General features: G+C 31.5%; 3 protein-coding genes across 4 annotated transcripts; 2 read left to right on the plus strand and 1 right to left on the minus strand.

Moving 5' to 3' along the window:
- The first annotated feature begins 238 nt into the window (after positions 1-238).
- On the plus strand, positions 239-4,223 carry Ttc30 (tetratricopeptide repeat domain 30). Its single transcript, XM_076528796.1, has 9 exons — positions 239-438; positions 541-606; positions 687-1,025; positions 1,090-1,225; positions 1,299-1,463; positions 1,535-1,803; positions 3,089-3,496; positions 3,570-3,954; positions 4,022-4,223. Exons 1-9 carry the CDS (start codon positions 373-375, stop codon positions 4,162-4,164), a joined length of 1,977 nt encoding a protein of 658 aa, XP_076384911.1. The 5' UTR covers positions 239-372; the 3' UTR covers positions 4,165-4,223.
- LOC117218355 (zinc finger CCHC domain-containing protein 17) lies at positions 1,651-3,095 on the minus strand. Of its 2 annotated transcripts, XM_033466665.2 has the most exons (3): positions 2,725-3,095; positions 1,984-2,617; positions 1,651-1,693 (listed from the first exon to the last, which is right to left on the minus strand). In XM_033466665.2, the coding sequence occupies exons 1-3, from the start codon at positions 2,839-2,841 to the stop codon at positions 1,662-1,664; spliced, it is 783 nt and encodes a 260-aa protein (XP_033322556.2). In that variant the 5' UTR covers positions 2,842-3,095; the 3' UTR covers positions 1,651-1,661. The 2 variants fall into 2 exon arrangements, with proteins under 2 accessions (XP_033322556.2, XP_033322554.2); XM_033466663.2 differs by lacking the exon at positions 1,651-1,693 and having other exon boundaries at positions 1,805-2,617.
- Positions 4,224-6,285: 2,062 nt separating the features above from the next.
- On the plus strand, positions 6,286-7,325 carry LOC117218288 (26S proteasome non-ATPase regulatory subunit 9). Its single transcript, XM_033466576.2, has 4 exons — positions 6,286-6,444; positions 6,568-6,667; positions 6,746-6,933; positions 7,009-7,325. The coding sequence occupies exons 1-4, from the start codon at positions 6,334-6,336 to the stop codon at positions 7,234-7,236; spliced, it is 627 nt and encodes a 208-aa protein (XP_033322467.2). The 5' UTR covers positions 6,286-6,333; the 3' UTR covers positions 7,237-7,325.
- Positions 7,326-10,941: the final 3,616 nt, after the last annotated feature.

The raw sequence follows: 10,941 nt of genomic DNA on the forward strand, positions 1-10,941 counted from the left end.
ATACTAATTTGAATATCTCTGTAAGTATGGCAGTATGACGGGTGGCAATGACTCTGGTAAATTGTGGCAAATTACACTGTGGTTGCGTTAATAATTCTATTTTGAAAACCAAATGTAGTATTTTGTATCCCGTGTATACACTATAAAGCAATTTATATAAATGAATAAAGCTGTGTATGTACATTTCATTACATATGTATTTTCTTTTCCCCATGAAATACTATTTGTTTCTATGGTTACGAAATGTAGGTTTTATCAAAACATTGTGCGCTAAATATGTAGTAGAATAGTCGAATAAATAGTATATATGTAATTCAGTGGAGGAATGTGCAGTTAGTAACACATTCTAAATAAACCAGTAGTTTAAAAAATATGAGTACTTTCATAGAGAATGTGCAGATAAAAGATGGAGAATATACAAAAACAATTTATACCATGGTAAATATTTTTTAATTACCAAAAGTAAAGGAGGAAAAATGTCATATGTTACTAGGTATAACTAATTATAAAATAAAAATACAAAATTATAAATATTTTCAGATAAAAGAACAGAAGTATACAGAAACAATAAAAGTCTTAATTACACTTCTCGATTCTTATAACTCTGTAAGTAAGATCGGTAAATAACAATATGATCATTTCTATTGTAATAAATAAGTCCATATAGTTAATAATTTATTCTACAGTCTAGGCCTTGCCTATCACTGCTTGCATATTGCTACTTCTACACACAAGATTTTATAGCTTCTGCACAGTGTTATGAAAAACTAGTTCAATTATGCCCAGACGAAAATATATACAAATTATATCATGCTCAGTCTTTGCATCAAGCTTGTATGTATCAAGAGTCTTGGGCAATATGTTCTAATATTATAAATCACAGTAATTTAGAGTCTAAAGTAAAGAAGTTGCAAGCAGCAATAAAATATGGACAGGAAGATATGGTTGTTGCAAAAAGCCTTGTTGATCAATGTCCAGTGGATGATGTTGATACAGAAATTAATTTAGGCTGTCTTTTATATAAGGTATTAGAAAAAAGAGAAATTAAAAAAAACATCTAGCAATTTTTAAACATTTTCTTCATTTTAGGAAGAGCAATATGAGCAAGCTTTAAAGAAATTTGTAAATGCGTTACAAATTGCAGGTTTTAAACCCCATTTGTCTTACAACGTAGCACTCTGTTATTTTAAATTAAAAGAATTTGCTGCATCGTTAAAATATATTGGTAAAACTCATGCTACTATGACTAATTCAGCTTAATATATGAAAATAATATAACATTTATTATACATTACTAGCTGATATTATTGAGCAAGGGATACGAGAACATCCAGAATTAGGAGTAGGAATGACCACAGATGGTATAGAAGTCCGTAGTGTTGGAAATACCTTAACATTACATGAAACAGCTTTAACAGAAGCGTTCAACTTAAAAGCTGCAATAGAATATCAATTGCAGAATTGTAATTATACACAAAAGATATTTATTATTTGATATCTCCTATTGTTACTAAATTTCGTTTGATATATCTAGATGAAGCAGCAAAAGAAGCACTAACAGATATGCCCCCAAGATCTGAAGAAGAACTTGATGCTGTTACATTGCACAATCAAGCTTTGATAAATATGGACACAAAGCCAAGTGAAGGATTCGAGAAACTTCAATTTTTATTACAACAAAATCCATTTCCACCTGAAACGTTTGCTAATTTATTACTACTGTATTGCAAATATCAATATTACGATTTAGCAGCTGATGTTTTAGCCGAAAATGTACACCTGACTTTTAAGTATCTGACATCAGTAAGTATTATTTTTTTATTGCATTATTACAAGTATCGAAAGTGCATAGATCACAAGTTACACACTAAAAATATTTTTGTAATTGAAGAAGTTATAAAAGCTACATACAAATTAGTCTTCAAATCTGCACGAATTGTATTATGTCTCATCGATCTGGATATTTACTTTTTGAGTGCTTACATTTTTTTGTACGTTTCTCTGAGCTTTCAGAATGTTTTCGTTTGTGAACTTTTACATTATGACTAGAAGAACTGTCATTAGAACTATCATCACTAAAGGAACTGTCATGTTTCCTTTTCTTCTTTTTTTTCTGATCTTTGGAATGTTTCCTCTTCTTTTTCTTTGTTATTTCTTTCTCATCTGAATCACTATTATCTATGCCTTGCTTATTTTTTTTAAGTTTGTGTTTTTTCTTAACTTTTTTTTGTTTGTGCTTCTTTTCCTTCTCATTTTCATCAATCGGTTGTTGAACAACTTCTTCTTCAATTTCTGGAATTAAGTCATATTTTTTCCCATCAGGAGACATGAAACAATCATTCGATAAATGACCAGCAGTTCCACATTTTGTGCACGTTGTGTTAAGAACTGCTTCTAAATGTATTGCTTTATGTTCATATTTTCCGAAAGATTTCTTCTTTTGAGCATCCCTTTGTAATTCGACCCCATTAGGATCTAAGTCTGTCCCATTTCCTTGATTCACATATTTCATAGACAACCCTATTTTACCATCATCTCCCATAGAAATTATTTTGCACCAAACTCGTTCTCCTTTTTGTAAAACCTGCGCAACATCATCGACACGAGCATTGCTTACCTAAAAGGGTTATGTTAATACGAGTTATTCATTTTGCAAACTTATATTATAATGCAAATAGGAACTTAACTATTTTGCAAATATTGTTGAATATATTGTTTTCTTACCTGCGATCTGTGTAGTAATCCTTGCGATGCACAGCCAGGAATTCGAATGAAAGCTCCGTAATTTTGTACAGACGCAATTTCTCCAAGAAATATTTGATTTAGTTTGCAATTTACCATTTTCAATAGATTTAATACAAGTATATTTTCATGCGGGTTATGAAATTGTTTTATTGCGTTAAAACAATAATAATAAATCACCGTCAAGAAAACATGACACAAAGGTTAAGATCACCTAATTGTTTAAGTTCAGGGCTGTAACAAGTATAAACAACATGGGGTGATATGAAGCTGCGAATGATTACAAACCCCGATCATGCATATAACACGTTTTAATAGAATTTAATAAGTGTTAACTCATTTTTAGTATTTATACGATTTTTTGGATGCTTTAATTACGCAACAAACTTCACCAGAAGAAGCGTATCGCAAATTCGATGATCTTGGAAATAAGCACATGGAGATTTTAAGTAAAGCAACCAAGCGGGTTCAAGAAGCCAGACTTAATCATGATGATAATGCTGTTAAAAAAGCTGTAACTGATTACGAAGAAGCTTTGGAGCGATATGTACCTGTTTTAATGGCTCAAGCCAAAATTTATTGGGAACTTGGGAATTATACACAAGTTGAAAAAACATTTCGAAAAAGTGTCGAATTTTGCAATGAACATGATATATGGAAATTAAATGTAGCACACACATTATTTATGCAAAAGAACAAATTTAAAGAAGCAGCAGTATTTTATGAACCCATCGTAAAAAAGAAATATGATAATGTTAGTTATCTCGTGTTTTTTCTTCGCTTATGGCAATTATAAGTGATTAATAATTAATTTACTAAAATTTCAGATTTTAGATGTAAGCGCTATAGTACTCGCTAATTTATGTGTAAGTTACATTATGACATCTGAAAATACAGAAGCTGAAGGCCTAATGAAAAAGATAGAAAAAGAAGAACAAGCAATTTCGAAGGAAGACCAAGATAAAAAATTATTTCATTTGTGTATTGTGAATTTGGTAATAGGGACACTGTACTGTTCTAAAGGAAATTATGACTTCGGTATATCTAGAGTGATGAAAAGCTTAGAACCATACAACAAAAGATTAGGAACCGATACTTGGTTCTACGCGAAAAGATGTTTTCTTTCGCTTTTGGAACAATTGGCTAAACAATTGGTAGTTTTGAAGGACACAACACTTCAAGAGTGTATACAATTCTTGGAGCATTGCGAAGGTACTAGTATATTTTTCGTTCTAAAATATTATGTTTTCATAATTTTAATACACGTTTTTATTTTTAGTTTATGGGAGGGACATAATGACAGTAGTAGAACAACCTTTCGATATGCGAGATATGCTTTCTATGGAACCACAAGGGAAACAAACAGTTGTATACGAAGCGCGATATTTAAAAGCACTGTTTTTAAGATTTCAAATGTCCTAAATTATTTTCATTTTTCAATCTTGTTATGAAATGTTAGAAATAAATCACAATTAAAAATACTGGGTTAAAATAGGCCAATGAATATCATGTGATTATGAAAATTAACGATTGACATGATCCAACGCACTTCTATATGTATATGTACATAATACACAAATAGACAGTGTATTATGATAAAAGTCTGCGCATGGTATCTATCTAAGTATATGCGGCACTGACGGCTTATATTTACAATGTACGCCTTAGATTAGAAAGGTGCCTAAAATTATGGTATTTCCGAGAAACGAGGGGTTCCTGAGGTCATTTGAAGTAACTTTTTCCTTAGCGAAAATGCAATCTATGGCTTTGTTTACGAGTTATTAACGAAAAACACAGACCAATGAGAGGCGAGCTCGCACAGCGTTAAGCGGCCGAGCCAATTAGCGAAATTGGGCTTCCACCGCTCATTGGCTCGGCAGCCTTGCGCTAGCTGAACTCACCTCTCATTGGTCACTGTTTTTCGTTAATAACTCGTAAACGAAATTGCGGATTGCAATTTCACTAAGGAAGAAGTTACTTTAAATGATCTCAGGAACCCCTCATTTTCCGAAAGTATCATAATTTTGGGACACCCTATATATGATTTGTAAAACTTGGACCATATACATACTACAGTAATGGGACCTACTCTTGCTTTTCTTACTTCCTAAGGTGGCGCGTACATCCCCATCATTTTACTGCGCATTTAATCCGTAGTGGATATTGTTTCGGCAATGAATTATCAACCAATCAGAGCAAAGACAATTTTTATATCGACCCTCGCTAACGAATCAAGCTGTGGCCTGGAGCTGTGCAGGAGTAGGATCCATTACTGTATGTCTAAGTTATGCAGGGTTTCCCCGAAAATAATGAACAAACTTCGGTATCGTATTCTGTACCTCCTAAGGATGAGAAAAGATCACATAAACATAAGTTCAGAAACTCTTCGTTGTGGAGATATAAACACTTTATGTTTGCAAGATTAGAGTTTAAAGATTTGTAACTTACTTAAAGAAATTGCTGAAAATGACTTTCCTGTGCCATGATTCACGCTCCTCACCTACATTTCATGGACCGCTGAATTCATTTAAAAAGTCTGCCTTTGGCGAGTCGTTGGGTCTTTGACGTTCAAGGCTCGACGCTCTCGGCATCGCGTTTATTCAAGTTGGTAAAAGTTATTGGAAGATTTATTCAAATTCTCTCTCTTCGAATAAATATATAGATAAAAGATGGAAATTTCATTCAACGCTGCGAATAAAAAGGCATCTTTATTCGTCGAATAAATTCTCCTCGAATAAAATTATTTATTCGATACTCGTCGAATAAAAATACAAAATATATTAAAATATTATATATATTATATATTAAAATATAAGTGTCGGTCAACGGTGACCCCCGTGGCATTCAACGTGTTATACGTACATGTTTATAGGAAATGTTTCGACAAGTTGAGCAGGATCAGGATCAGCTAATTATTGCATTGCTCTGAATGGTAGCGGAAGAAAATGAATATATATAATAAAAACTTAATATCTCTTTTTAAAAAATGTTTCTTTGATCGAAATATGACCCACTTGCTTCCATACACTTTATAAATGTCATTTTTAAAAAGTTTTGGTCTTATGCATGAATACATTCAGCTATGGAAATTTGAATACTATCTTCACAAAGGAAGTGTTCATTCCGTGTGAAAAGAGTTCTATTTAAAACATGAAAATCTATTGGCGATAAATCGAATGTATAGGGTGGATTGTAAAGTTACATACTCTAATTCTTTAATTCTGAAACTGTTTTTTGTTCTTCTGATCCTGCTCAACTTGCGAAACATTTTCTACAAATATATGTATTCAAAATATATCTCAATGTGCATTGAGCATCTTTCGCAATTACGCTGGATGATGTGGTCGAGAATACTACAAGGCGACAAGTACAAGTAGAATACAATCTCTACGTTTTTGACTGTGAGAGCAACACAAACTGTGAATCGTCAGCCAATCAGATCAAAGCAGTTTCTGTACCATATCTCGGATAAGGAGCCTTGCTACCTCTGAAAACAGCTGTAAGAACGGGAGCTGATGGTGTGTATGGCTGTCACTGTGTTGTATATGCAGTAGTCTAATCTCGTGACGTCACTGCTAGCTGAAAGTAAAAATGGTGGTCGATATGGAATTGCAGGAAACCAAGAATTACGTCCTTCAGCTTATGAAGGATAAAGATGATATTGAAGCGGAAATAAAAGCTTTGAAAGAAATTCTAGATTCCGTACGTATATAGAAACATTTTAGATTCGTAACAATTACAAACTTAATTGTGTCATCATAAATGACTATTTTTATTTCGCAAATACCATGATCTGCCAATTTTCTGGGTATGCAATGATCGTAGAATCATGTTGGTATGGATGAATCGTTGGTTGATTCCGAGGGATATCCAAGACAGGACATCGATGTTTATCAAGTCAGGCATGCAAGGCATAAAATTATATGTATGTATAATTATATAATCTTTGTGTATAAAATGTAAATAATTTGAAACAAAAATAAATGCATTACTAAATGATTAGGTTCTAGGAATGATCATAAAACCTTGATGAAAAAAATAGAAGAGGGATTGCACAAAATACATGCATTGGCAGGAAATCGAGCAGATAGTTCTGAGCCAGTTGAAGAAAATGATGTTGAACAGGCTGTGCAATTAGAGCCTTTCTTAAGGGTAAACTTGGTTTCCCCTGATTCACCAGCTGAGATTGCAGTAAGATATATATTATAAACTGTTAGAATAATGAAATAATTTCAAACATGCATAATATTTAATTTCAAATTTTAGGGAATTGAAGTTGATGATCTCATATTGGAGTTTGGTTCTATTGATTATCGGAATTTTAAGTCATTAAGAGATATTGGTGCTCTAGTACAAAATAGTAGGTACAAAAACATAAGCATAAAAATTAAACGTGTATCTAATATTTTAGTTTTGAACTTAATTCCACGTCCTTGGGCTGGCAATGGCCTTTTGGGCTGCAATGTAATACCTTTAGAGACTGTTGAGAGATAAAAGCATTTAACAAAAACGTTCGTTTATAATTATATATAATTTTTGTGTATATTCTTAAATAAAGAAGTTTTCTAAATTATTATATTTAATATAGTGTTAAATATTTCCTACACATGTCACATTGCATTCATATGTTTAAGTCTTAAATAGCTTTTGTAGTATAATCCTGAATTACATTATTCAGGCCTTGAAATATAATATGTGTAACTTTTCTGACATGATTAAAACTTGTGTGTTTAGAACGGCGGGAAAATGTGTATAAAATGAACATTGATTCATGCTTCATTCTTATGAAGCAGCAATCAGTATTTGGGTGCAGCAGCAAAATGCATTTTACACTGCTTGTAAGTTGTCATATTATGTACATATACATATTATTATTTTTAACTATAAAGCATTGTTTAATCTACGGAGTACTGTGCTTAAGTATCCTTACATTGCAAGTACTAAATAAGGAAAAAATTTATACAGAATATTCGGATCAACGTCCATGGTCATTTGGTCATTTGGTCATTTTTTACAATTATGAAATATTGCTTCAAATACGGAAAACTAAAAAATCTGTGGACATTTCTACAAATGTTGAAACTACAACTCTTGAAAAACAAGATAAAATGCATTTATATTTTGATGATGCACATCAAAAAATGGTACAAATTTACAAACATAAATGAAGCAGAAAATATAAATAGGATGCAATCTCTGAAAAATGTATACCAACTTTCTGGCTATGCAAGTAATAGCAAAGTAATCTTCTATACAATAAATGTAGACTCTAACCGTTAGAGAAACAGGGAACTTCGGTATAATGCGAATTGGAGGATGATATATGGGAGTATTTTTTGTATTTCTTGTACTTATAAAATGAAGATTCTGTATTTTTTGAAACATAAAATTACAATTTTTACGGATGAGAATTCATATATCTATGTTGTAGAAAAATAAGCATAAAAATCAATCTTAAAAATGGTCAATGGAATCTCGTTTGGACTTGGTGATGCAAAGAAGTATTCTGTTTAAAAAACGACATTTACAATGTATTACTGCTTCATTCTATTCTTGTAATTAAAATCTAAATATGCGTGCTTGTAGAAATGATTAAAAAGTGTTATTCGCAATATGTTTATAATAAAGTATTATTCGCAATATGTAACAAGGAGAATCTACGATCTTGAAAATCTCAAATGAGTTCTTCAGAATAGATCTTCGTTTTTGAGATATTTTGATTTAAAGTTTGTGCCATATAAGATGAACCACATACCACAGAAAATGGGTATATTTACAACGTTAAAAGATTTATAAGAGAAAAGAGCATTGCATGCAATGTTTACACGGATTATAAATATGCGATATTGAGTTGTTGCAAGAGTAATTTTGGTCTTTTTGTAAGCTATCTATTTGAAAAACTGAAAATACATTTGCAACAATCTCTTGAACGATCAGCCTGATCGGGCAAACACCGTCTGTCGAGTAAATAAAGTTGTCCGTGTACAGATCAAGACCTCGAATTCATTTCGCGAACTCGCATACTCGAAACCCCCGATACGTTTAACGTTCAAAGTTTCGCATCGAAGCGGTTATTCGAAAGTGCAAGTACATAAGGTAAGTTATCGATATAGTCTATGTTCGCTAATATTAACACTTTACCGATCGCTAACGATTCGACTAACGCTCGTAACGCAACTGAGCAACGTACCTCAATACTAAATAACAAATCACAACTCACATAATAATAATTGTTTATCGCCATGGCAACCGATTAATAGACTATCGGTGGGTAAGCGTCAGCGATAAAAGCCGATTAATAGGCTATCGGTCGGTAAAGTGTTAATAAAGTGTGTTTAATCTAATATAACAAGTATATCTGTAGTCGGTAATGAGGTTTTGCAAAAGTCTGATATCGAAGGATAAAGCTTTGCAAAACCATGATATAGAAGGATCAGGCTTTGTAAAACCATGATATAGAAGGATCAAAGTATGCTTTTGCGCGCGTATTTATTGTATGTTTCTTTTTTTTGCAAAATTGTATCAGGGTTAAAATGCAAATAGTAAGTAGCAAAATAGTAAAATGCAAATGTTATAATGCAATAGTAAGCTTATGTTTTTTAAGTTTATCAAGAATGATAAATATTATACGTAAATGTAGTACATACAAGTCTTATTTATATGAATTATCGTAATTACGAAAGACGTATAAAATTTTCTGAAATTATATAAAAAATTAAAGCGAAAAGTCCTGTGCGCTAAAAGAAATCAAAAAATTATTTTTTAATTTCAGAATTATGAGGCATTATTTGAATGTTATAATTCTGTTGCTTTAATCGACTAGATTGTCACAATCCTTTTTTGGTAAGTAATATCTGTTTTTAATTAACCGCACAGTTTATAGCATTGATTGAGATAGATTGCAGGTGTTATGTATCGATAACATCATATTTCTTCTTCAGGTTAAAACTAAGACAGAAAAATCCATAAGATCTTGCTTTTACGTGGTGACGGCATTTTAAAACAAATTCATCTCGTGTCTGTGTTCACAACTGATTTCAGTTTTCTCTTCTCACAGACATCGGTCAACTAAACTGATTTCTATATCTCGGACGAATTTTCTTTGATGTACATATGAGCCGTTTATTTTGAAAGTGGCATAAGTCACTTTTTTAAAAAAATCGAGTTAATGTAACACTAATTACAATTGAACGGTATCTTTTCATTTTTTAAAAATTTGCAATCGATAAGTTGAGAACTATTGAGATTTGTTCGAGAGAAGTTTTGCTAATTAACGGTATAACAAACATGTTTATTTTGAAAGTGGCGTAAGTCGCTGTACTCAGGAAATTAATTGCGGGGCTTAGTGTAAAAGAAATAGAAACGTGTGATAAGTGTGTGTGAAGTATTGTTTTGAATTATTTTCAGTATTTTTAAAAAAGTTGTGATCACTGGACTTATTTTTATAAGTGCGAAAGAATGGTGCAGTTTTGTAAATTATATTGTATAATATATATATTATATATTATATATTATATTATGTTATTCGCTGGATCTCGTCCTGTTTCTTCAGCAAAATACAAAGGCATGATGGACTTGCTTAATTATATATCCCCAATATACCACAGTTATTTTAAAAATTTCAAACAAGACACGATTTCCGAGGACTTAATCACTCCTATTGATGACAAAAATTAAATTGAACCGATGTATTTTCATATAAATTACTTATACTTATGTTTCAAAATGTACTAATTACTTTTGTATTTTATGAATATTAAAATAAAAAATACTTAAATCAAACCTTTATATTAAATATGTTCATGGTATAAATTATTATTATATATGTAATTTATTCAACAATTTTAGTAAATCACTGTCCTTTCAAAACATCACTTCAGTAAAATACGTCGGACAAAATTAATATATGTCAGTCATTTTTCTAAACTATTTATTTTGAAAGTGGCTTAAGTCACTTTACCGTAATGAAAAGTGGTGATTTTTTAATGTTTATACGAAATTATTTATACTGAGAAAAATATCAGTATCCTGAGATAACAAATACAAGTAAATCTTCTCGAAAGTTAGCATCCATATTTTTAAACGTGTTAAAACGCAAACCCTTAAATATATCGACTTCAAAACAAAGTGACTTATGCCACTTTCAAAATAAACGGCTCATATGTAGTTTCTCGATTCTACGTCGCTCGATATTTTACG

This window comes from Megalopta genalis, chromosome 2 (genome assembly GCF_051020955.1).
Source record: "Megalopta genalis isolate 19385.01 chromosome 2, iyMegGena1_principal, whole genome shotgun sequence".
In the NCBI taxonomy this organism is placed as follows: domain Eukaryota; kingdom Metazoa; phylum Arthropoda; class Insecta; order Hymenoptera; family Halictidae; genus Megalopta; species Megalopta genalis.